Genomic DNA, 27,605 nt, shown 5'->3' on the forward strand with positions numbered 1-27,605 from the left:
CTTTGTATTAATATTGCTAGGTATTCATGACAGTTGCCTAGCATTAGGTCTGTTAATTAAGAGGTACAGAGAGATTCTGTTCTGTTGATCCTATCAATATTCATTAGCTAAAATTCTGTAAAGAGAAATTTACCTTTGTCAGTGGATTATTCTTAGACATGGGTTTTCTAAAAAAATGTAATATAATTGTTTGTTCCTTTGTCCTTATTTAAAAATTTAAAAGTAATTTTAGCTATCTAATATTTTTTCCCAAATTATTAATGAAAGATTTTATTTTTAAGGTATTTTTTTAACAAATCCATATATCCATAATCTATATATGTTTTGGTCGAGTGTGATTTTGCATCTATTATCAAATTCTCAAACTTGGCCAGTGGGAGTCTCTTTTAGGTCATTTCCAAAGTCCTTTTGATATAATCCTAGTTGTCTTTGATGGCTTTTCTGTATGACGACAAACTGATCACACTTAATTCCAGTCTGGGACCCAGATAGACCTTGCCATTTGATCATGGAATCTTGGCTCTTTTTGTGGCTTCCAAGAAGGTTTTCTTCCTTTAGAAACTGCATCCTGGGCATCCTTTTGAATGTGTCACCGCTATTGGGCTGTTCATTGAAATGAAATACATACATATATACCTGAAAACACGCAAAGATAAACACATGCAAATCTTTTATTTATTTTTTTAAATGCTTTATCTGTTAAATGTTAGATTCTTAGTAAGTCCACTTTGGATTTGAAGATGTGAGCTTTGCTTGAAATGTGATAGTTTTTAGGTTGAGTAAGATTGTCAGGTGTAGCAAGCACAAGCTCAGCTCCTTAGGACTAGAGTGTTGAGACTGGGGATCCATATTGATTCACTTTTCATTTTCTTAGTCATAGGGTGAGAGGTGAAACATTGCTAATTGCCTAGGAGATTGAGTGGCAATTTGTGCCTCCTGATGAGAAGCTGACCTGCTATATGTTTGTTATAAGAGTTGCAATCAGTGGGATTGGAAAAGGAAATTGAATTTATATTGGTGTGTTATCACGTGCAATTAATTTTGCATATACACCAGAGGCACATGCATCTTTTGCCAGGTTGAAATATCTACAATCTGACATAGTGTGATAAATACATTTTAGAGTCCTGTTCTATAATCACTGTTGCAATTTTAGAATATGAGTTCTCATTAGGTTTTTTTATAATAAAGTAATGCTATTTGTCATTACAATGGGAAAAATAACTAGTTTTGTGTATTTCTTTTACAAAGACTAGATCAGAATAAGATAATTTGTATGATAAATTGTGTTATTGTCATTTTTGTAAGAAATAAAAATACAGTTCTCTGTTAGTAAAATATGTCGTTATCTTTTAAGACGCTAGTGACTTGCTTCAGAAAAATGATGATTCACTTATGACATGGTAAATAATGTTATGACAGAAAAAATTAAGAATACAAAATAATATTATAGATTAGGAAGATATATATCTTCATGAGCATTTTACCCAGTTACCATAAAATCTCATCTTTGTAAGTGAAGTAGTGAGAGGATGCTTAGACTAGAGGAGATGGGATTTTAATCGAGTCTTGAAACCTAGCTAACATTTTTGTACAACTCTGAGAGAGGGCCTTCTAGGCACAGAGAAACTATACAAAAACCATACTTGTAACATCAGCACTTGGGAGAGTAAGACAGATTATGTGTTCAAGGTCAAACCTCAACTGGACTGTGTCTCAAACAATTGTAATTAAGAGGCAGGTTACAACAAAACAAAACAAAACAAAACTATTGTAAGTAAGCAAATTAGTAACTATGGAACTTATCAAATCATTTTGTTGCCTGGCATATTAACTTTGTCTTTATGCTGTTATATCTTATTAAACAGATGTGTGTTTCTGTAGAAATAATTATACTTTTGGCATAGTTAGTATAATTCTTGGCTTCTGTACTGCTTTCACATATACTGAAAAGGTAAGCACCACAGTTGTGATTTTTGGGCAAACCAGTTACTTTTGTCTTTTTTTGGCATTCATGCATGCTTTGTTCTGTTTTATAGAATGCACTTTCTCTGGAAATGCTACTAGCAACTTCTCCTCCTTTGAGACCCAGCTGAAAGTCATGCCCTTTCATATCTTTAAGGAGTTTATGGTGAACTGTATCTCCATATGTATATTTTGAGCTGAGGATCGAACCCAGGGCCTTGCGCTTGCTAGGCAAGCGCTCTACCACTGAGCTAAATCCCCAACCCTCCATATATTTTTTAAATGTAACTTATGTTATATAATGTGTAGAGAGACCAGAAAAATGAATGAAATTATAGTGTACAGTTACATGTGGTGGCCCAGGCCTGTAATCTCAGCCCGTTAGAAATGGAGGCAAGATAATCCTGTTTTGAAGCCAGCCTGGGCTACAGTAAATAGAGGGCTAGCCAGGAACTACATCCAAGATTATCTAAACTAGTTTCTTCCTCAGAAATGTTCAGTGTACTACAATAGCTGACATGGTCTTACATCATTCATGGCATATCAGTCCCTAAAGTGACAGACATAGCCTGGAGAACTGCAGACCATTACCCAAACTTTTAGATTAGGCTACCTCAGAGAAAAGTCTTTATATTCCTATTTCTGTGTGTGTGGTGTGGTGTGTATATGTATGTATTTTAATTTTTTTAAGACAGTGTTTCTCTGTACAGTCCCAGCTATCCTGGAACTCACTCTGTAGACCAGGCTGGCCTCAAACTCAGAGACTTTGCCTGCCTCTGCCTCCTGAGTGCTGGGATTAAAGGCTGGGCCACCACCGCTTACCTAGTGAGAATCACTAGTTGGTAGATGAGAGAGGAAGTGGTAGAAGCACACAGAGATATATCCCACATAGGCAGTGCTGTCCTAGAGATCTGGTTTTGAGCAGTGCCAGGGAATGCTTGGCGTTTTGTGGGAGCTACAGAATGGATTGGTTGGGTTGTTGGCACCTGCTGCTCATGTTTACTTGACTGTTACTTGACTGTCTCCCTGAGAAGACTGTCAGCCTATTGGGTGTGGCAGCGGTGTAATTTAAACTTCATTATGCTTCCTTTGGTTTGTGTCGAGGCCGTAATAACTGTCAACTAATTAATTTTATTGATCAGCAAGGCTCCTGATGGGATTTAGAAGATCTTTTGCTCCAAGACTAATAATTATCCTGGCTTCTCAAACCTTTTGTTCTGGGAGTCAAGTTAAGCTTTAGTCCTAGAGGATCACAACAGTTGTTTTTTTTTTTTTTTTAAATAAGAAATATGAGACACTAAGGAGCAAAACTAAGGTGTTTGTAAGTGGCTTACTCTCCCAGGTTCTCACAATGCACTTGGCCTTCAAAACTAAGGTGTTTGTAAGTGGCTTACTCTCCCAGGTTCTCACAGTGCACTTGGCACTGCCTTCAGTGTAGGGCTTCAGTTGATTACTACAGCTATTACTGTTATTACTGCTTTTCAAATCGGTTTCCTATCTCCTGAATAGAACTTTGAAAAAGTAATACTCTTGTTATACAAGCGCCTAGAAATGAGTATGGATATGTGATGAGTGTCTGTTGTCGTGTTCCTTGACATGTTAGGTATCATTAATGTTCTGTTCCTGCTTTGTCAGAGGTTTCATGAACACTGTATGTTGGACATGCTCAAATGTTTTTCTTGTACTTAACTGAGACAGTCTTAAGTATTTTTTTTTCTTTTTTAAAACATGAATTAAATTTATTGATACATCTTTTTTTTTTTTCTGCAAAATGCTTTATTTTCATTTGGTTTAGGTTTGGGATAGGACTCTAGAGTGATTAAAAAGCTGCCCAGCTAATTGTGGTGGTGCAGATCTGTAATCCCAGAACTTGGGAAGCTGAGGCAGAAGACAGTTTGAGGATAGCCTGTATGATATAGTAAGACTCAGTCTCAATGAAACTTAAAAGGTGAAAAAATGGGGGTAGAGGACACAGGGGGTAGAGGGACACATGGGGTAGAGGACACGGTGGGTAGAGGACATGGGGGGGTAAAGGACACGGGGGGGGGGTAGAGGGACATGGGGCGGGGTAGAGGGGAGCTCAGGAAGAAGCCCTGACACTGGGGATGCATTGCAGCTTCTCAGAGGTCATTGGGCTCTGGAGGCTCCTATCCTTGCCCGAGGGAGAGCATTTACAACAGGTATCTGTCTGTCTGGGGGCTGTCAGTGTGTAGGGGTGAGCCAGATGGTCATCTGTCTTCTTGTTGAGTTTTACCTTTTTATCTAGGAAGTCACAGAGATTGGGGTCTAGGTGGACAGAACCCAGGGTATGGATGTTTGACAAGGTTGAGGTTCTTCAGGCCATGTTGGCTTCTGGGGTACTGAGGGTTTTGACTCATCTTGAGAAAGTACCTGAACATCCCTAAAGAGGGCACAGCTGCTGCCCTGGTTTTGTGTGCTGAAGAGGTGTTTGGTAGGTACCCTTGTGCTTCAGTTCCAAAGAGTTTGGGAGGTCATGGTTGTTGGATAATAGGTCAACCAAAGGTATGAATACACACCTACATCTCAGGTTATTTTCATGAAGAGGGTGTGTGTGTGTGTGTGTGTGTGTGTGTGTGTGTGTGTGTGTGTGTGTCTATCTGTCTGTCTGTCAAGCATATTGGTCTAGTTTTATATTATTTTGCTTTTAATTCCCCCTTTTTTGTGTTGGGTTAATGTTGGTAGCTTAAATGAGTTGGGATTTTCCCTCCATTTTGTGTTTTAAAATTTTTTGTAGAGTACTGTTTTCCTTAAATGTTTCTAATGAAAATTTCTAATGAAACCATCTGGCCTTTGTAGTTTTCTTTAAATAAATGCTTTCCCCCTCACCCCACAGGCACTCTCTACACCCGAGCTTCACCCTCCAGTTTCTGTCTTTTCCTTCTTTTCTTGGCAGGATTTTACTCTATAGCCCAGATTCACAGTCCTATTGCCTCTACCTCCCTTTCTAAATTCTGGTTTTACAGGCATGTGCTACCACAGCTGGCCTCTTACTGTCTTTTTAATGCCTCTAAGATCTGCAGTTATAGATCTTGTTTCTTGTTGCTATTGGATATTTGTGCATTATCTTTTTTTCCATCTAAGTATGAAGAAAACATTATGAGTTTTGTGGATCTTGTTAAAGTATCACATTTTTATATCATCAGGTGTTTTGATTTTTGCTCTTTATTATTTACTTCCTTGGATTTTACTTGCCCTTCTTTTCCTATTTTTTTTTCAAGTGTAAGCTTTTGTCTACACTAAAAATTCTTGCTTTGTGTGGCTCCCTCTGCATGTGCAAAGTCCACGCTTCATGCCTGAATTGGTAAGCATTCAAGGCTGAGTGGCACAGAAGGTCAATTTGGGTCTCTTTGGTCCTTCCCTCTCTGGAATTAGGCACTTCACCTCTAGTTTTTGCTCATTAAATAGTTATTTGCTATTTTGAAGCATATGCCTAAAGTAAATTCCACTGTCTGTTGTAACCATGGGAATGCTAGTTGGGCCTCTACCTACTTCTTACCTGGATTAACCCTTCTAAAACAGTTGAATATTGAGCTTTCAGCAATTTGCTCATCTCCTAGCCATTTATACTGGTTTACAAAAGCAAGTCATGTGATTGTTGACCTAATTTTCCTCTGAAGTTGGTTTTCCTAATTGACTAGGCAAATGCTGGAAGCATGTCATTTCAGGTCAAGAACCTTCAAGCCTGTCAGGTTCTGCTTATGGAGGATAAAATGTGAGACTAGTGAAAATATAATTAGTAGAACTCTTAGCTAACTGAACACATTCAATATTCAAAGAATATTGGCAGTTCCATGGCAACCAAAAGTGTTTTTATCCAAGTGTATGCTTTAGAGCTACCTGAGGATTGTTAAAAATGTCCAAGTACCTGAATCCCATGCTATACTCACTGCATCAGAATCTTGGAGACCAGTTGGGAAATGTTTCTTTAAAAATGCATTTGTAGAAACTGTGATGGGAACTTCTAGCTAAAATGATGAGTTGAACTCACGGTAGTCCCTGAGCCTTCTCACATAAGCTTGTGATCATTATCTGCATCTCCTTTCAACCTTATATTTAGTGTTGGTTGCTATGGGATGTCATTCTGTATGCGGTGAATATGTGTTGCTTTGATTGGTTGATAAATAAAGCTGTATTGGCCTATGGCAAGGCAGCTTAGAGGCAGGTGGAAATCCAAGCAGATAGACAGGAAGAGAAAGGAGAGGCAGAGAGATGCCAGCCTGCCACCCAAGGAACAACATGCCAGCAGACCAGGAAGTCATGGAACATGTGGCAAACTATAGATTAATAGAAATGAGTTAATTTAAGTTTATAAGAGCTAGCTAGCAAGAGGCCTGCCATAGATAATTAATATAAGCCTCTGTGTGTTTACGTGGGTCTGAGTGGCTGCAGGACTGGGTGGGACACAGGAAAACTTCTGAATACATTTGGCGCCTATCTCAGGGCCTGGGCAGGACACAGGAAAACGTCTGACTACAGTTGATAGCTTGAAATTAGTTATGATGAGATTATTTCTGGCATAGAAATTGATAATGTCTACAGACTAGTCTGTCACTTTGGAGAACAATTACTAGCACAATATTAGTTAAATTAAATAAGATTGAATAGATGCGTAGTTATAAAAACCTGTAGGAATGAAGAATGAAAACATGGCTATATATAATTTAAAGATGTCTAAGGATTTAGCTATTTCCTTGGTATGAGCCATGAGTAAAATCCTAGTCATTGGTATATAGTAAGTTTTACAGAACAGCAATAACAAAAACTGCAGAGCACCCTCCACCCATGTCTAGAATATTGAGTATGATAATGGGTACCATGCATTAAAAGGATATTGGCCTTTTCTAGAACTGAGCCATCAGCATGTAGGTGTAGGCATGGAGTAGCAGTAGTTGAAGCAAAGTTTAGCACAGAGTTCTTGGGGGATACATGGGTAATGAGCTTGGATGATGAATAAGAAGTAGGACTAGCTGGCAATTTTTGCTTTTCAGAACTTCCATAAAATTAAAATTTGCTCCAAAATTAAACTGATGGATATATAGTAGGCTTATAGAATGTATGTGGGGTAGCTGCTACAACAGCTTTTAGAGAACATTTTTGCTTTATGTAGAAAGATGGATTAAATTGGTGACTTTTAACTGTAGCTGCACATCAGACTTACCAGAGATTGTCCAAAAAATAAATTTGGTGTGGTCTGGTGTGGTGGTGCATGCTTTTAAACCCAGTCTTCCTGTGGCAGATGAGATGGGAGACAGGAGGCAGATTGCTGAGTTCAGGGCCAGACTGGTCTGTATGGTGATTTCCAGGACAACCAGAGTTCCATAGTGAAACCCTGTCTCAAAAATCTAAAACCAAAACCAAACCAAGAAACAAAACAGAAGCTTCATATACCTTATAAAGTTGACTAAAACAGAATCTATGGATTTGGCATCTGGATGTTTTCATACAGCTTTTCAGGTCATCATATTGTGCAGCAAAGCTTGAGAGTTATTGGAATGGATAAGTCCTTGTCTATATCTATCTTTACAATTGCCCCACTATGTTTTCCAGGAAAGGACTTTGAGTAATTTGTTTTGTAAGTATAGATTTATTGAATCTGAGAACAGAAATTCTCATTCTGGAAATTATGTAAGTACCTGTATGGTGATTTCATAATAAACAGAAAAAAAATTAATTTTTAAGGTCCATATTCAAGTAAAAATGCAATTAAAATCCATGGAATAATAAAGAAAAGGTTTTATTCTTAGAGTTTTATTTCTTGTATATAAAATACAATGAGATGACATTTGCAAATATTGGTTAACCTCAGCATTAGTCATGTTTGGGCTTATATTTTCTTTCACTTCTTTGTTGGTTATAAAATTTGATAGAAAATAAAAACAACAATAACACATGCGCGCGCGCGCGCACGCACACACACACACACACACACACACACACACACACACACGGCAAAATGAAGCTCCAGTAGTGCTGATCTTACAACAGAGTGAAAGAGGATGTGAGGTTGGTATGTCCTGGAGATAAACTGCATTATCATTTATTAATTCCCTCTTTTTAAAAGTAGTTCATATATAATTTTATGTGGTTATAATCTTCCTAGAAAAATGAATTATTGGCATACTGCATTGAGTGCTTGGAGCAGAAACCCTTGAAAACACACATAGCTTCTCTCTGAAAGTATTAATATCTGAAATAAGAAACTGGTGCTAGTAATATGCAGAAAGATACCCTCCAGCCAGGAAAAAAAAACCAACAAAACTTAAGTGTACAGAACTCAGTGCCCTTAATAATGGTTTTGATAATTCATAGTTCATTTTCATGTACTAGTGGACTGTAGGGACCCTGCCTTTAATAATGAATTAATGGGTGCAATCTTTGTTCCCTAGGGTGGAGGGGGTGGGAAGGGACGCCTTTCTCCTATTCAGGTCCTGAACAGCCTGACTGCTTATCTTCTAGGATCAGATGAAATTGGCCCTTTCACAGTGGTATAGACTTACCCAACCTGAGTTGTTGTTGTTGTTGTTGTTGTTGTTGTTGTTGTTGTTCTTCTTCTTCTTCTTCTTCTTCTTCTTCTTCTTCTTCTTCTTCTTCTTTCTTTCTTTCTTCTTCTTCTTCTTCTTCTTCTTCTTCTTCTTCTTCTTCTTCTTCTTCTTCTTCTTCTCTCTCTCTCTCTCTCTCTCTCTCTCTCTCTCTCTCTCTCTCTCTCTGTTTGAATCCACTGACTATCTTTCTTGGTCTTTCTGCCTTTCAGCTACTCCTGCTGTGCTCTGATGTCTGCATTGACTCGTCTGTTTTCGTCTTCCCCATTTCTCATTCTGTATCACCTTTGCCTGATCTCCTTTGTTTCCTCAATTTGTCCATCTGTTTCAATCTGTTTCTGCCTCATTGACTACTGCTCTGTCTCTTTCTGTCCGTCCTTGCTTTTTGCTTTTTCTGTCTCTCTCCCAAGTCTGCCCTTTCTCTCTCCTTGACTTTCTGTTTCTTTCTGGCCACCTGTCTGTTTCTTAATGTCTTTGTCCTTTTAATCCCTCCTTTATTTTCTCTTCTGTGTTCTGCTAAAAGATCTTGAATTTATGCATGCCCCCCCCCACCTGTGCCCTTGCTTCCTCCCCACCCCCCACTCATTTTCTCTCCCCGTCTTAGGGATACCTGAGGTGCCTGACACTCACCTCTCCTGCGTTCTTTCCTGGTGTGGACGCATTGCTGAGAAGGACTCCAAGTGCCCAATGCAGACTTGTCCTGGCTTGGTAAAGGAGTGTTAAAGCAGGGCTTAGATTGTACAAAGTGTCAATGCAAGTTAGTTCTACAATTTCCGCATTAGATTGTACTGTCTTCCTTTTGTTGCTGTCATGTAATTATAAAGATGGAATCTGGGGGACTTGGGATAAAATGTGGGTACTGTGTAAAAATCAGGATATGTGGTTGCTGGTATCAGTAATTTCAAAGTTTGGAAGTGCAGAGTATAACTGATGGGCTATAACTATTAAGCTGTTTGCGTTTAACTGCTTTAGTAAGTGGAAATATGAGGTATTTCTTTGAGCTTAGAGTTATACATACAAACACACACCATGAAATTTTAGGAAAAACTAGTGTGATTCAGAGAAACAGTAAAACTGTGTCCCTGGGCTGGGGCATAGCTTTAGAATGGGTAAAGTGGTAAAGCACCTACCACACACGTGTGAGTTTGGAGCCTCAGAACTCCTATAAGGCTGGATGGCGTTGGTTATCCCTGTAACAGACTTGTCACCACTGTGCCAGTGCAGACTATATTCTGGAATTACTGTTAGTTTAGTATGAATCACTGCTTTTCAAAGTTACTTTCCTATACAACTTCCGAACCTTTAATTCTTTTAGGCACACATTTTAGTTCTATATATGTTAAATTCTTGAGACCATTATAGGCTTTATAGTTAATATTCATGTATACTTTCTGGTATCCTTTCTCCTTTTTCAAAATTCTGTTTTTCAGCTGCCCTTTGTGACTCTTTCACTGAAGGTCTTAAGGCAACAAATTCATTCAGGTTTTCTGTAAAAGGAAGCACAAAAATAAACACCCTTTATTTCCCCACCACTTTTTAAGGATGCATTCAGCACGACTCTAGACAAGCTGCTAGTTGGTTTGTTGGCACTCTGCAGAGGCTGCCCACTGCTGTCTGCTGGACAGACAGCTGCCAGTCTTGCCATTGCTGCCTTGAAGATGATGCACCTTTTTTCCTGTGGATATTTTTTAAAAGATTTTTTTCCTTGTGTTTAATTTCTAACAGTTTCACTATAATGAATCTGGATATGTTACTTTTCCCTCGGCATGCAATTTACTCAGCAACTCTTTCCCTGCCTCCCAGTCGTCTCAGGTAGTGCCTCTCCGAATAGCGCTTTGTCCCAGTCTCTGCCCTCATCTCCTGTTGATATTTTATTGGATCGGGGGTTACCTGAGAGTTTTACACTTATTCTATAAGTAGTTGTGATTTCTAATGTGATTTTTATTTATGGCTTCTAATTTTATTGGGCTGATTCATAAGACATGGACTTGAGAATGTTCTACATGAAAGTTGTTCAAGATAACTGAAAAAATGTAAAGATCTCTTTGTTGAACTATAGTTAACAATATATTATTTCCTTCATCTACTTTTGTCTGGTTCTTGCTTATCTTTTGGTCTTTTAATTCCAGATATGGTATCTTAGTCTGTTTGGGCTGCTCTAACAAAATGGTGTAGCCTGGGTCACTTAATAAACAATATACATTCATTATCTATATTTCTGGAGGCTGGAAAGTAAAAGTTCAAAGCAGATTTTATGTCTGGTAAGAGCTCATTTTCTAGCTCATTGATGGTGACTTCTCACTGTCCACACTTGGTAGAAGAGACAGGTAAGCTCCTTATAAAGGACACAAATCCCATTTGTGAGGTGTCTGTCTCTTCACCTAAATTCTCTCCATAGCCTCTATATCAATGCTGTCACATTGGGAGTTAGTATTTTTGCATATGAACTGAGGAAAAGAGTGAAAACATTCAGACTGTATAACATTTAGAGAATGGGAGTATTATCAGAATATGTTTAATATGGAATTTCCCTCCCATTAAAAATGAATCATTTTAACCTATAAGTTTAGTTATTTGCATAATTTGTGTAAGATCGGGTCTCCTTTTAGACACCTGCTATTTGTGTGTAGGTCTCCTGAACCTGTTCACTGCATCGGTTGTCTTTTCTGTCTTGGTTTCTGCATCTTCATTTTTGTTCTGTGCATACCTATTGCATCTTCTTTGCAGCCATAGTTTGGATTTGAATGTTAAATATCTGTGTTATCCCTATTAAAGGAAATAATAATTTTTAGAAATTGAAAACATTTCTTCAAGCTGTCTACCTATATTACTCAATTTTTCCTCTCAGCATTTTATTTCACTCAATTTTCTCATCGTTATATATTCTGATTATTCTGCTTGTTATTGACTACATGCCAGGACCCTGCCCCATCTTTGTTTGACTTTAGCTCTAAAGTTTGAGTGCTGTGAGTTGGTGGGAATGCTATGGTGGTTGAAAGCAGAACAGTTGCCTCCCTGTGGATATGTATGTGCTGGTAAAGAAAGGAGAGTTGTCAGTTTCCTTCCTGTGTAACCGCTATCACTGTACTTGCTAGGGAGACTCAGTCTGTGTGTGGAGAGCTGAAGGGGATGTGGACCATTAATATGTTATCACTGAACTCCATTTTTTCTGAGTGCTAAGGATCTTCCACAGTGGGCAGTAATTTTTGTTTCCTTTCCTTAGGTCTAGTAGTGTTTCCTGTGATTGCTTGTCTAGGCCACAGAGGAGACGATGTCAGACCAAGTATCTGCCAAGGAGACCCCTCAGTTAAACTCAATTTGTATGAGTCACAGCCCTCATGTTTCTGAGAAGTCACATATCTAGGAATTCAGGAATGAGTTAAAGAAATCCTGCATTGTACTGTGTTCCTACGATCCAATTGTTAAAGGTCGTGATTGCTGGAAGCATTACTTATCCCTGTTCAGCTTCCCCGTCACCCCAGTCTCCAGCTCAAGGAGAAATGGCTCAGTAGTGACCATTGAAAGAAGTTTGACACGTTGAGAATATTTTGAAAGTTATTTTCATTTTTCCTAAAAGTAGAGGCGTGAATTGTTCATCTTACAAATGTTTTACTGATGGCTTTACTTGATTCAGTTTACTGACCAAGTTTTCTAAGCTAGTGTTGTCTGCACAGTTATGTATGTAACCATATAGCAGTGTCATCTTCTGCACAGTTATGTATGTAACCATATAGCATAGCAGTGTCATCTTCTGCACAGTTATGTATGTAACTATATAGCATAGCAGTGTCGTCTTCTGCACAGTTATGTATGTAACCATATAGCATAGCAGTGTCGTCTTCTGCACAGTTATGTATGTAACCATATAGCAGTGTCGTCTTCTGCACAGTTATGTATGTAACCATATAGCATAGCAGTGTCGTCTTCTGCACAGTTATGTATGTAACCATATAGCAGTGTCGTCTTCTGCACAGTTATGTATGTAACCATATAGCATAGCAGTGTCGTCTTCTGCACAGTTATGTATGTAACTATATAGCATAGCAGTGTCATCTTCTGCACAGTTATGTATGTAACTATATAGCATAGCAGTGTCATCTTCTGCACAGTTATGTATGTAACTATGTAGCAGTGTCATCTTTTGCATAATTAGGTATAGTTTTTAAATTATGGGAACAGATGACAGGCAGACTATAGTTGTCCACATTTGGATATTTGGCAGACAATTTCTCAAAAAAAAGGAGTAAAGTAAGTCTCTCACTTCAGGAAAAACCTATAGTATTGCTGCCAATAATAAAATTTGAAGTTTTAAGTGAAATTTGAGTTTTGGGATATTTTATCTGCCATTGTGAGTTTGGTGGCTCCCTCATGCTTTGCTTTTGACTAATCGTTTGTTAAGCAGAGCCGTTGTCTTCAGTAATTGGGAAGCATGGAGTTGTGGGGCAGCATGGTTGGGGTAGGGAGGCCACTCTCCCAGGGTCTGTATTCTCACCTAGCATAGAGGGGTAGAGTGCTCTCTGCTGTCTCTTTTATGAGTCTTCTACCAGAATAATCACATTTTTGTAAAATGTATTAAAATACAATGCTATTTGTTTGCTTGTTTCTTGTTTTTTTTTTAGACAAAATCTTATATATTTCAGGCTAACCTCAAACTAGATGTGTAGCCCATGACCTTTAACTCCTATTTCTCTTGCCTCTAAACCTTGGGTTTGTCATTTTTAAATGTATTCATAAGTAGTGAGTTAATCATGAGAATCCCATCTTTATGACTGGCCATTTCCCCATAGGCCTCAGATCCTAATACTGTCACATTGAGGGGTTAGGATTTCAACATAAGAATTTTGAGGGGAACACAAATATTTAATCCATAACTGTCATTTTAAAATATTACATAAGCTGGTGTGATGGTACATGCCTGTAACCCCCACACTCAGTAGTTCTGGTAGAATTGCAACTTCAGGATTTGCCTAGGCTATGTAACAAGTTCAGGCAACTTAACTAGATGGTATCTTTGACTAAAATGTAAAAATCAAGTTGGGGCCGACCCCCAGAACCCACATGGCAAGTCATGACCTCTGTGACTCCAATTCCAGGGGATCTGAGGGAACCAGCCACACATGTGGTGCTCATGCATATATGTAGGCAAAACACCCATAAATATAAATCTTTTTCTTAAAGGTGCTGGTGGTACAGCTAAATGATAGAGCACATTCCAAATATGAACAAGTCCCTGAATTCACATTTTCAGCACTGGCAGGAAATGCATATATGGTAAAATCCATCAGCTTTTCAAAGAATTACGTAATTTAGTAAATATTTTCCAAATGACAAGTATATTATAAAATTGTGGGAGAGTATAAGATTCATTCAAAATGTAGGGCAAATAGAGGGATTTTACCCGCCCCCACATACATCATAAACATAGACACCAATATAAATAGATCTTAAGAGATATAATTCATTTGTGCATTTGTATGCTTAGACAGAAGAGGGAACAACTACTGGTGAGCAGTAACATTCTTCCACATTATTTAGTAAACTTGCTAATTTATCAAAGGTACTTGATTCAGCCAGCATTTATTGTATGCCTTTTTACTGAAGAAACTTTTCTTTAAATGAAAGATGGTGAACTATTATGCCTAGGCAGGACGAAGCCAGAGGAAACTCTGGTGGAGGTCCGTAGCGGTCCTGACGTGCAAATCAGTGGTCCAACCTGGGTATAGGGGCGAAAGACTAATCGAACCATCTAGTAGCTGGTTCCCTCCAAAGTTTCCCTCAGGTTATCTGGCGCTCTGGCATGAACAAATAAAACCGAAATGGTCTTTAAATGAAGGAATGAAACAATTTTGGTGGTTTTGGGGTGGTTGGGGAACAAATGTATACTTAGTGACAAAAAAGCAGTTTTTCAAACAGCAAATTAACAGTTCAAAGTAAATATGTACTTAGAGATGAAGGCTACTGAGAGGACTGCATGAGGTCAGGAGACTAGAGAAAGAGAGGAGAGAACTGGTGTTTGGTTCAGGTGTCCTGTAGAACTGAAGCTAATCTGAAAGACTGTAGAACAATGATTGAGAAGGATGATAGCTAGGAAATTAGCTGTCAGCCAGGGATTGGATAGATTGGAATTGGAAAGATAAGATTGGAGTGATATGGTGGGAGATAAGATTGGAAAGATATATTGGGCTCATCCTGATTGATATTTAGAAACTATTGAAGGAACAAAACACCCATTCAACAAAGGCAGATTCAGAAATAAGCACCTAGACCTATAATCATTCAAACCCAGATGCCTAGACACCACTGTAAGAACACAATCAACAATAGCCAGAGCAATATGTCACCACCAGAGCCCAACTTTCCTGTGACAGCAAGACCTAAATATCCTGATGCAGCTGAGGCACAAGAAAACGACCTTAAAACCAACTTTATGAAGGTGATAGAGGTCCTTAAGGAGAAATGAAAAAAGTCTTCTAAAGAAATCAAGGAAAAGATAGACAAAAAATTGGAGGAAATCAATAAATCCCTTAAAGCTAAGAAAAACCAAAAAGGGGCAAGGAAACAGTTCAAGATCTGAAAATGGAAAGAGAAGCAAGCAAGAAAGAAAACACACACTGAAGAAATTGTGGAGATGGAAACTCTGGGTAAGGGAACAGGAACTATAGATGCAAGCATCACCTACAGAATACAAGAGATGGAAGAGAGAATCTCAGGCAGTGAAGATACAATAGAGGAAATAGATTCATCAAAGGAAATGTTAAATCCAAAAAATTCCTAACACAAGCAGCCAAGAAATCTGGGACATTATGAAAAGACCAAACCTAAGAATAATAGGAATAGAAGGAGGAGAAGAATCCCAGCTCAAAAACCCAGAAAATATATTTAACAAAATCAGAAAAACATACTGATTCATGTTAGCATCCATATTTTGTTTTGTAGAGATCAGTAGAGCCAGAGTGTTTGCATTAGTTTATAAAGGGCAAGTGGTTCTGATAGGTCGGAGGGAAAGTGCTCGGGCACAGGGGAGGGGTCACTTAACCCATGCCTAGACTGTGACAAGTTTAAAATAGAAAGAACAAAGATTATTAGATTATCTGGGTGGCAGTGGCGCACACCTTTAATCCCAGCACTCGTGGGGAGGCAGAGCGAGGCAGATCTCTATGAGCTCGAGGCCAGCCTGGGCTACAGAGTGAGATCCAGGACAGGCACCAAAACTACACGGAGAAACCCTGTCTTGAAAAACAAAACAAAACAAAACAAAAAAAGATTATTAGATTATCTTTCAATAATTATTAAAAGGAAGAAAAATACAATTGTGGTTCATCTGAACTAGACTGGAATGTTTTAAAGAATAAACTTTATTGAGAAATGATAAATATACTTTATTAATGAAAATGACAAATATAATATACTGGCATAGAATAGATTTCAAGTTGTAGTGTCTTAAAGTAGTTGGTCCTTCAGCTTTGGGGAAACTTTCCTTCCCTTGTACCCTTCCTCCATTACTTCCCTCTTTTTATTTTTATTTTCGAAACAGAGTTTCTTTGTGTAACCCTGGCTGTCTTTGAACTGGGATTTATAGACCAGGCTGGCTTTGAACTCTGGAACTGGAATTACAGATAGTTTTGAATCACCATATGGATGCTGGGGATCAAACCCTGTCTTTTGGAAGAGTGGCCCATGCTCCGAACTGCTGAGCCATCCCTGCAGTGCCCCATCTCTTGATTTAGACAGTCTCACTTGGTTGCTCAGGCTGGCCTCAAACTCACTGGGATCCTCCTCTATTAGTCAGGTGCTGGCTGGTATTACAGGCCTGTGCTGCCTTTTCTGGCCAGGGCTTTTCTTTTTGATAGGGATATAATAAAATTCTTAAGGAGCTAGAACATGGTAATTTTATATTATCCAATAAAAGAAATTTGAAACAACATTTATAAAACAAGGTGATGTATGATGTAAAAATTCACATTTGCTTTTTACCAGATCAGTAATTTTCATCTGTATCTTAAAGTACTGGTGTTTCTTGATCATTTGATAGACAGGAACTCTGGGAATGGATCTGGGTTACCTGTTGAGTTTGAAAACCTAAGACCTAGAATATTACTGTCACTAAATCAGATTCTATGCTATTCAAGAATTAAGCATGTATCAACTGTCTCAGTCAGTTTATATCACCTTTATCAGAATGTTTAAAATAATTGACCAGAGACAGAAATGATAACATATTAGATGTCATTTAAAATGAGAGAAAACCCACCTCATCCTGCTCCCATACCTTGAGAAAACTGATGGTCAGGTTTTGGTGTTTTAGATAAATTTATTACTATTTTTTCTCTTTGATATTATTTGTTGACTGATGGGTTTGACCATCTAAAGTAGACTCTGTTAGTTGATCTTGGTCAGTCTGGAATGTCATTTGGGATGGTGTCAGAGTAAGTCCTGAGGGAGATGAGGGAAGAGATTATTCTTGTCTTGATCTTGAGCAAGCTTTGGGATCATTATTTTTGCCCCTGGTATGTGGATCTTAATTTGAGATTGTTACCCTAATATGTGTGAAATGTTTATTTCATAAACATTGCATTAGTGTTTATAGAGAGGGTTAAGCTAGAAATGTTTGTTTTTTTTATTTCCCTTGTGCCTAGATTTTAAGAAAGGGTGAAATGAAACTGCAGAAGTAGAGAAATGAAGCTGTGCATTTCAAATTGGTTTATTATTGTTAAATGACCTAATATAGGATGTAGTTTAGTTGAATATAAATGTAATTCTATCAGTTTTGTTTTTGACTTGTAAGTTCATTGTTTTCCTAGGCAAGTAAGCTAAATGTTTGACCATCAGAATACTGGTCCCAAAATAGGGTTCAGACTGTTTTTCAACTTGATACATTTCCTCCTGAAATATTTCCATTGAGGACTGGAAGAGCTGTGATTATTTATAGACTAGTGTGCTTTGGACAGGTGCTGTGTTTACATAGATCAGTAAAATTATCAAATGTCCCTGAGACTATTTAATGTCAGAGCATTTCATTTTATCATCACATTTTGTAATTAAAAGACTAGAGTAACGATGTGGGTAGACCAAGGTATCATTTGGGAGCAGGGGAGGGGTGAGTAGGAGATTCTTTTCTTTTTTGATCTTGTTTTGTTTTTGTTTTATTTTGAGACAGTCTCACCATGTAGCTTAGATCTTAGAGATCCTCCAGCATCTGCTGGGATTAAAGGTGTGTGCCACATGCCTGGCCTTGTCATAAAGTTTTTTAATACTGTTTCTGTGTCTTTGTAAAAAACAAACAAACAAACAAACAAACAAAAAACACGAGTTTTAAACATACTCTTTCCCCTTGCAGTTTTGGCTTCATATGATAGGAATATTTTTAAGGAGTTAACCTGTAGAAACAGGATATTTATCATGCATTATTGAGGCTCCTGGTAAAATTCTAAATTACTGTATTGTGCTAAAACTAATAATGTGCTAGTTGATACTATAACTAGAACTTTGAAATTTAACCTTTTACCATTTTTTATATTTAAAACTATTGCTATATTAATTAGGCATTTTAAAATTGATCTTCCAATTATCACACTAGGACCACTTTGACATGAAGGACATCATACAGCACCAACAGAAGTCTTCTTTCTAGTTAGTCTACTTTACTTAGTTGCTGTCTTCCTTAGTATGAGTCTGTTTCTGAAACTCATTTCCTCCCTTTTGCTTTGTTCTTCAAAAGCTCAAATCTATTTCCATTTAGTTAAATATGTCTCCTTTTCTTTGCCTTACATGTCTTTCTCTCTGTCCAGAAGTTCTCTGTCCTGTGTCAGTTAAGCCACAGATAGTCAAAGCCATCTGAAGTTTTGAATTCTTCATCATGTTCTTTTTTTTTTTTTTTTTTTTTTTGGAGCTGAGGATCGAACCCAGGGCTTTGTACTTGCTAGGCAAGCACTCTACCACTGAGCTAAATCCCCAACCCCCATGTTCCTTTTCGTAACACATTCACTAGGAGAAACAGCTTGTGTCTTGAGACTTTGCTCTTTTGTAATCTTGCATTACATGATTGAAAATCTCTTTGTGATCATTAGTGCTCATCAATCCTTTCTGTTTTTTTTTTAAGACTTATTTTTTAAATGATCGATATTAGTATATTGGAAGGGTATGTATATGTGAGTCTAAGTGCCTGAGGAGGCCAGAAGAGGGTGTCAGATCCCCTGTAACTAGAGGTACAGATAGCTGTGAGCCATTCAAAGCGAGTGCTATGAACCAAACGCAGGTCCTCTGCAAAGGCTGCAAGTGCTGTTAACCATCTCTCCAGCCCTCCGTCCCCTTCCTTTTCTTTTGTTCTGATCATATAATTCTTATTTTATCCTTATTTCTACAAAGATGAGAGGACTGTGGGTTCTCTCTGAGTCTACCTGCATCTGTTCTTAGTCTGTCAAGTTAACAGTTTCACATTTGCCATCAACAATTAACCGAAGAGAAATGAATATTAGCCTATCAAAAACACTGGAACACAGCAATGGAGATTTTCTGAGAGCTAGTTTATGAAAAGAAAACCAAGTCCTACATGAGGAGAAAGGCTGCAGTGCTAGCTGTCTTGAGGCAACTTTGGAGGAGATGAAAGAACAAAACAAGCTGACTTTATTCATTTGTTTTATTTATGTATCTTGTTCAAGGCCTTGAAGTGGAGCTATGCATTAGATACAGTGACTATGGCGCCTTTCTGCTAGTGTGAACTGCCTCATAGTAGCCACCACAACCAAAGAACCAGTGACTGTGGGTGATTCTGGATAAGGATCCCAAAAGAAAGCCTGTAAACTAGAAGCCTAAAATAACAACTGGACACTTCATTTCTAGCCCATTGTTTCCCAAAGGATGACTTTGAAGGCATCTTATAATTCTTGTTAAAAATCATAAACACACTTAAATTATTTTGTTAGTTTAATGTATTTTAATAGCAGCCTTACAGGAGCTGGGCAGTGGTGGCACACGCCTTTAATCCAGCACTTGGGAGGCAGAGGCAGGTGGATCTCTGTGAGTTTGAGGCCAGCCTGGTCTACAGAGAGAAACCCTGTCTTGAAAAAACAAACAAACAAAATAGCAACCTTATAGGAACAGCACAGAAGACAGACTTTAAAGCACTTGCAGGGTTGCGAATTTAGCTCGGTGGTAGAGTTTAAGGCCCTGGATTCGGTCCTCAGCTTGGGGGGGGCACGACGAGGACAATGCACTTGCATATAGGACAACTCAGAGAAGTATAGTGAATGGATAGAGTCTAGTGTGATACAAACACCATTCAGTTGTTATTAATCAGAAACTTAACTTTTTTATTTTTCTTAAACTTGAGGTGCAGATGAGATACAGTGGCCAGTGATCAGTATGGCTTAAATGCTGGACTAGAGATTAGGACTCTGAAATCATCATATTATTTGGTAGGCTTCAGTAGGAAGCACCTACTATGAGTTTTAGTATTGTGGAAATGAATGTGCAGAGGGGTGTGGTCAAGGGGTGTGTGTGGGGCTGGGCTCACACCCTTGATCCCAGCACTTGGGAGGCAGAGGCCAACCTGGCCCACAGACCGAGTTCCAGGGTAGGTTCCAAAGCTACACAGAGAAACCCTGTCTTGAAAAACAACAACAAAAGAACTGTGAGTGATCAGAACTGTGAAATGTGGCATTGGTCCGTCATCTTAGCAATAAAGAAGTTATTTTGTGACCAGAAAAATGACCCTAATTCAAGTAGAATGAACTATTCTCATAAGAACATTGTGGCTTTTCTCACTTATGCCTTTTAGAGTGCAGATACACACTTTAGTTCAGATACATATTGTCAAACAGACTGTGTCTGTTCTGTGTTTAATGGTTCAAGTCTATTTGAAAACTGATTAAATAGTGTTTTTTAAATAGTTTTAGACAGATTTGAGTATTGCATTATGATTCTCTCTAGACATTTAACTTGTTTAGACTTAGGAAAAATTGATTTCCAATTAACACCAGATTTCATAAGAAATAAAATATTAACTAAACAATTCCATCAAGTAGCCTGTATTCCCAACAAAACCAGACACATCTGTTAATTCATTTGGGAACACAAGACTGAGCCTGATATCTTTTTGAGTTTTTAATTAAGTATTGTTCAGAATTTTATTTCAAGTATGCTTTTTTAAAGATTTATTTATTATTTTGGACCTATATGAGGCTAGCCTGGTCTACATAGTGAGGTCCTGTTTAGCCAAGGCTACATAGTGAGACCTTATCTTAAACTTTTTAAAAATTTATTTTTATTTTATGTATGAGTGTTTTTGCCTGCATTTATGTATATACACTACTTGCATACTTGGTGCATGGGGAGCCCAGAATAGGGTATCAGATCCCCTGGGACTGGAGTTACAGATGATTATGATCTGACATGTGGGTGCTGGGAATCGAACCCAGGTCCTCTGCAAGAGCAGTGAGTACTCTTTAACGGCTGAGCCATCTTTCCAGCTCCTCCAAGTATGTTTTAAGTACTTTTTATTAAACAGTACCACTACACCACAACCTAAAATTAGAATTCCCTGCCGCCACCCTGCCGCGCCCCCCCCCCCCCCCCCCCCCCCCCGCGCGCGCCTCTGTTTCTCTCTCTCTTAGACAAGGTTTCAATCCAAATTGTTCAGAGTCCCACCTGTCTCTGCCTCCTAGTGTTGGAATTAAAGATGTGTGCCACTACACTGTGTCTAGTCGCTTATGTGTCTTTTGATAGCGGAAATACTTCTGAGAATTGTGTCTTTAGGAAATCTTGTGCAAATGTATTATAAGAGCACTTACACAAACCAAGATGTTATAGGTCAGTTACTGATGCAGTCTCTTGATGAAATGAAAACAACTTGATGGGGACCTGAGTTTGTATGCCCAGAACTCATGTAAAGTTGGACACAGTCACTGTGTGTCTATAATTTGAGTGTTCCTGTGGCAGGTGAGATGGCAGGCAGAGACAGAAGTGTGCCTGGAGCAACAGGAGACCCTGTCTCAAATAGGTAGAAGACAAAGGAAAGGATCGACACTGAGGTGACTCTGATGACATGTGACACATGGACTCGATGACTACTCACAGAGGTACATATCACACTGGGAAAATGGGGTAAATACAAGACCTGTAAGGCTGTTGGTGGCACAGCGTGGCTTACTGTTCTACAGTAAGCTTTTATAGGTAGGTGTACACTCATAATGAGAAAAGGTGTAATGCAATAAATACATAAACCAGTAATATTTATAGATTATCATCAGTTATATACTGTGCATGACTGTGTCCTGCACCTTCACATGGAATATAGACAGTTTGTTGACACCAACACTGCCACAAACATAAATACTATGCTGTACCAGGATGTTAGGTTGGCTTCATTGTCACTAGCTGATAGTTTTTCAGCTTCATTATAGTCGTAAGGGTCTACCGTGGTATATGTGGTCTGTATGTAAGGAATGACTGGTGTATGATCACTCACTACATTTAATATTTTAATATTTTATAGTTAGATCTAATGGTGACATCTGATTAGTATAGCATTCTTTAAACTTGAATTCATTTCCTTAATGTATAATATGATAATTAATGCTTTTTAAAATTTTTATTTATGTGCATTGGGGTTTTGCCTGCATGTGTGTCTGTGTGAGGGTGTCAGATCTTGGAGTTACAGACAATTGTGTGATGGCAGAAAGCAGAAAGTTATATGAGGTGTGAAAAACAGGAACTAGAGCTGGTTAAGCTTTCAGGCTTTTAGCAGCAGGTCAGCTGAGACCCATTCAGATGAGGACACAGAGGCTTCTAGTCTGAGGAAACAGGATCAGCTGAGGAATTGGCGAGGTGAGGAAGCTGTGGCTTGTTCTGCTTCTCTGATCTTCCAGCATTCACCCCAGTACCAGGCCCTGGGTTTGTTTTTATTAATAAGAACTTTTAAGATTCGTGCAACAGTTGTGAGTTGCCATGTGTGCTAGGAATTGAACCTGGGACCTCTGGAAGAGCAGTCAGTGCTCTTAACCACTGAGCCATTTCTCCACCAACCCCCCATAATTAATGCTTTTAATAACTCTAAAGCACTACAGTTTTAAAAGCATATTTTTAAATAAGAATAAATGATAGATTTTGTTTAGAAGTTTTATAACTTCTACATCCCATCGAATATTAAGTACTTGAAATGTTAAAATCTTTATTATAATAAAAATATTACAAAGGACTCTAAAGGTCATTTAGTTCCAATTCAATCCTTTACATGAAATCCTTAGTTATTTCCAGGATGGATATGGTTACATGGCTTTTTTTTTTTCACTTCCCTGGAACTCATTGCTTTGTCAGTTATGTAGCAGCCAGTCACGAGGGTCCATCCTGCAGGAGACACCAGGGACTGGAAATGGACAACACAGATAAACTTGCCCTGTCTTTTAGAGCCTAAAACAGGCTGATGGTAACTTTATTTTCTTTCTTTGAGATAAGCGTCTCACTATATCCCAGGTCTGCTTGAAACTCATTATCGATACCAGGCTAGGTTCAAACTTGTAAACCTCTGCCTCTGCCTCCTCAGTGCTAGTTTCCTAGGTATGTAACACCACACATGGGCTTAAGGTCAGATTTTAAAATTACTGTGTATGTGCATTATGTTGGTCCTGTTGGTGCCATGACAACTTTGTGGAATTGATTTTATCCTTGTATTTTTATGTGGGTTCCAGGCATGAACTCCAATTGTCAGGCTTGCATGGGCTATCTCTCTGGGCTTAACAGTGACTTTTAAATGCATCATTCTGTGAAGGAGAAATATAGTGGATTGTTGTTGTTGTTTGAGATAGGGTTTTTCATTGTAGCCCTGATTGTCATAGAACTCTGTCGACTAGGCTGGCCTTGAATTCATAGAGATCCACTTGCCTCTTTCTTCCTCCTGAGGGCTGGGTTTAAAGTATGCTTGGCTTAGAAACAGAGTGTTAATAGAAAATGACAGAATTTCGTATAATGTATGAGAGTCAGAGAATGTTGCGTTAAGGGACATGTGTTTTAACTGAATTTGGAGGATGAATTAGCTAAGATAAGTCCGGGCACATTGGAGACCTGAAACAATTCCCGTGGGAAGGCATCTGTCCTTTTCTGTATGACCCTAGCATGGGTCTTAATGTTGAGAAATAAAGGAATCCTTTAAGGGTTTGAAGCTTTGGGAGGGACGCACTAGTGATGGGGAAACACTTTCCTTCAGTGATTTTATAGGAACTAGACATAAACATAATGGGAACAGAACACGAAAACCTTAGGAATGCTGCAAGACATCTGGGCCTCCTGTAAGTAATGGACTGGAGAGCAAAGAGGAGATGACAAGGTATTGTCTGTGTAAGGCAATAAGCAGTAGATAGCAAAGTGAGTTCATACACCTGTTAGCTGGTAAGGCAGAGGAATATTTGATTTATCTATACCTTACAAGATTTTGTAAAGCAATTTATTTGACTTAAACTAACTTTCCCCTTTTTGTTTCATCACCCCCTTTAGGAAATAGAATCTTGAAATAATAGTCACATACATTGATACTGTAAATTGCTTGACTTTTAAGGTTTTTATATTTTTTAAGTAAACATACAATAGGATTGAGCTTTTATTTCTTATAGTTTATGGATTTTAACATATGTAGAATTGAGTGCTACTACTTCCAAAATCAAGATACAGAAGTTCTTTGAGCTACCTTTCCCCCTTTGTAGTCACACAGCTGTGTACAGTCCCATCAACCACTGAGGTTTTTCAGCACTGTAGTTTTAGGCGTTGGTGGCACATGCCTTTAATCCCAGCCTGGTCTACAAAGCGAGTTCCAGGAAAGGTGCAAAGCTACACAGAGAAACCCTGTCTCAAAAAACCAAAAACAAAAACAAAAAAAGGCTCAATCTTTCAGCACTGTAGTTTTGTCTTTTGGAGAATAACACCTGAGTGGAAGAATACAATTTATAACTCGTGATTCTTTCACCCTTTGTACAGCTTAGTTCCTTTGAGGTTTTTGTGTGAGCTTATACCAGTAACTCATCTCTTTTTATTGTAACAGTATCCCATTGTGAGCCATTTACTTGCTGAAGGATATTTGGGATGTTTTTGATTTTCCAGTGGTTGTGAATAAGGCCATTTTAGACACTCATTTGTTTATGTGAATTAATTTTATTTCCCTAGATCCTCAGGAATGGGATTGCTTGGTCATTTGTTAAGTATGTGTTTAACTTTTTTTTGAGAGAAGTTCTCACTGTGTATCCTAGCTGACCTAGAACTCACTATTTAGGCCAAGCTGGCCTTGAACTCGAAGAGATCTACTGCCACTGCCTCTCAGGTGCTGGGATTAAGGGTGTTCTCATAAAGTTTTTGACAGAAAACATCCATAAGCTCAGAAGAGTGCACTTCTCTACTTCTGAGCAGTGAGCTGAGTGCGCTCCCTCTGGTCTGCTGGTCCTCACTTGTTCCAGGCATGTTGGGCCAATGAATCAATGCCACTTCTCCTCTTGGAGATTTCAGCATGCTGAGGCAGTGGGGCTAAACTTTCTGGAGTAAATGAATGATTTTTAAACATTTCAAGGAAACTATAGACAATCTTCAAGGTATACAATGCTTTACATCCAGTTTCAGAAAATTCCCTTACATTTCATCTGGGAATCTCTGATTAAGAATGCATTTTGGAGGTATCTTTGATTTTGTGTGTCTCTTTGTTTTTGGAAACTCATTTGCGTAGGTTTTTGTCTTTTTCTAAAGAACTGTTCTTTTGCTTTCTAGAAACTTATTAATGCTTTATATCTTACCTATTTTCTTACTCTGATGCTTCCTAAATAATAAGCAAAAGATCTGATTTTCTTAGGAAGGAGCCAGTGAAGATGAGAGGTTGTAGCCCTTCATACAGAGCATGCCCTTCTGTTTTGCATTTCGTTAACTTGAGATTGACAAAGTAAAAGTTGGATTAAGTAAGTGCCTTCTACTCTCAAATTAAGGGTAATCTTGATTGGAACAACTATGGTCTGTTTTAGACCTTATCAAATATAAATATATGTTCACATCAGTCTCCTAGAAAGAATCTGGAGCCAGGGATTATATAGCCTTTGGCATAAGTTGCCTGAACAGACAAACTTTAGTTTGAACTTCCCTATGCACAAACTGATTCACTTGATGACACAGACTTAACATAGAGGTTGACATCGACTCTTCTCCATGGATTCAAGGCTTATGTATATTCAGTTGTGTCAATAACGTGTGTTCTTTCATTGTAAACAAGTTCAATGGTCAAGTAAAATAAGAATTTACTAAAAGGTAAATATGATAGCATATAGAATGGAAGGAACAAATTAATGCGAGCAGCGAGAAAGAAAAAACACCTCCATTTGGTGTTCCTAGCAATGTGGTCCATGAAGCATCTTCAGAAAAGTTTATCTACAGCAAAGCATATCTATGCCTATGTTTGAAGTCAAGTGATTATTTGGGATTTTGAGCTATTTAATCTGGATAGTTTTGTTGTTCACCAGTCAGCATATCTCTAGCCACCTTTGGTGTTTAGTCCTTTGTTTCAGTACTCAGTAAACTTAGAGGGTTTTTTCTCTGTGTGTTTGGCTCCTGCAGATTTTTCTTGCTGTTTCTTAGTTACACACTTAATGAGATGGCAGCTTAGCTCAGACAACTGAAACAAACGATCCTGGGCTCGCTAGCTTAAACAACAGTCATTTATTTGTCATAGTTTGGGAGTCTGGAAGTCTAAGATCAGGGTGCTAGAAATGGCCAGGTTCTAGTGAAGTCTTTCTTCCTGGTTATGTTGTCACATGGCATGTCCTGGATTTGTGCTAGCAGAGAGTGATCTTGTCCTCCCCCCCTCTCTTTCTCTCTCTCTCTCTCTTATTATGAGTTCCAACTTTTTGATCTTATCTGAACCTATTAATTCTAAAGGCCCTACTTCTGAATAATATATTGGGGGTTAGAGCTTCAACATTTGAATTTTTGGTGGGCAAAGCACCAGGTATTCTGTACTATGAGGGTTCCTCAGGGTATTGAGCCCCTTTATGACCCTGAAATGCAAGGCTCAGCCTCTTTACCTTTTATTATTCATAATGACTGCTAACTATGCTTCAGACTGTATTCTTAGTCTGCACTGGTCTCAGTTCTCCTACTTCTCTCTACCTACATCCTTCAGTTTCTCCTTCAGACCTCAACTGCAGTGTGACTTCCTCTGCATGGCTTGTTGAACTCTTCCTAATGCATTAGAGCCTGTTGGCATGTGTCCTCACAGCCTGTGCTTTCCTTTCCATACTACATGGCTCTTCTGATGACTTACTTAGTGTCTCTCAAAGTACAGGGACTGAGTTTGTTTTCTTGGTCACTATGTCTTTAATCAGCAGGTGAGTGCCAGAGCATAGTCAACATTTTGCGGGGGAAGGAAACACCTGTTGTAATTATTTGCATGTATATACTAATCATTTGTATGTACAAAGCTTCTCACATGGATAAGATTTCTGAAATGGGATAGATAATCTTCTTCCACACTATTCATAATGTGCTGGCAATTTAATATCCATTGTTTTTGTAAGTAATATAGTATTTATCTTTCTAGTAACAGTATAACATTTATCAAAGGATATATGAAATAGTTGGGAGGAGAAGCTCCATCTTTTTAAAATGAAATTTATTTTCAAATCTTCAATGATGTCATTTTATATTTAATATTTGTAAATATTAATGTTTTGATATAGTATATTCTAATAATAATAATTATAATGATATCTCAATGCAGGAGAAATTTTAATATTTAAAGCATGATAGTTTTGGTATTTAAATTTTAATTCATATCAATATTTAATCCCCAGGAAATATAGCACTGTGATCAGTAAATGACTTAAACGTAAATTTTGTGGTCTAAATAAAATGGAAATGTAAGTTCAAGAAGAAAACATAGTGATATGAATGTATCAGCTCTTAAAGATCTTCTGTTTTCATTGTTTGTTGATTTATTTGTTTGTTTGTTTCGAGACAGGGTTTCTCTGTGTAGCCCTGGCTGTCCAGGAACTCACTCTGTAGACCAGGCTGGCCCCGAACTCACAGAGATCCATCTGCCTCTGTCTCCTGAGCACGGGGATT

The 27,605-nt window shown here is 38.3% G+C and overlaps 1 protein-coding gene across 2 annotated transcripts in view; it reads left to right on the forward strand.

Annotated features, from left to right (window-relative positions):
* The window catches only part of Xpr1 (xenotropic and polytropic retrovirus receptor 1), a 155,148-nt gene that overhangs the window by 38,469 nt on the left and 89,074 nt on the right, over window positions 1-27,605 (forward strand). The window contains exon 1 of one of the 2 annotated variants that reach the window (XM_036202116.1): window positions 21,550-21,601. The exons of the other annotated variant lie outside the window; for it this stretch is intronic. Within the exon in view, the coding sequence (XP_036058009.1) occupies window positions 21,577-21,601 (25 nt within the window). The 5' untranslated portion in view covers window positions 21,550-21,576. Of the gene's footprint in view, window positions 1-21,549; window positions 21,602-27,605 lie in introns of those variants that run through there. 2 annotated transcript variants of the gene reach the window in all.

This window comes from Onychomys torridus, chromosome 11, assembly GCF_903995425.1.
Source record: "Onychomys torridus chromosome 11, mOncTor1.1, whole genome shotgun sequence".
Taxonomy (NCBI): Eukaryota; Metazoa; Chordata; class Mammalia; order Rodentia; family Cricetidae; genus Onychomys; species Onychomys torridus.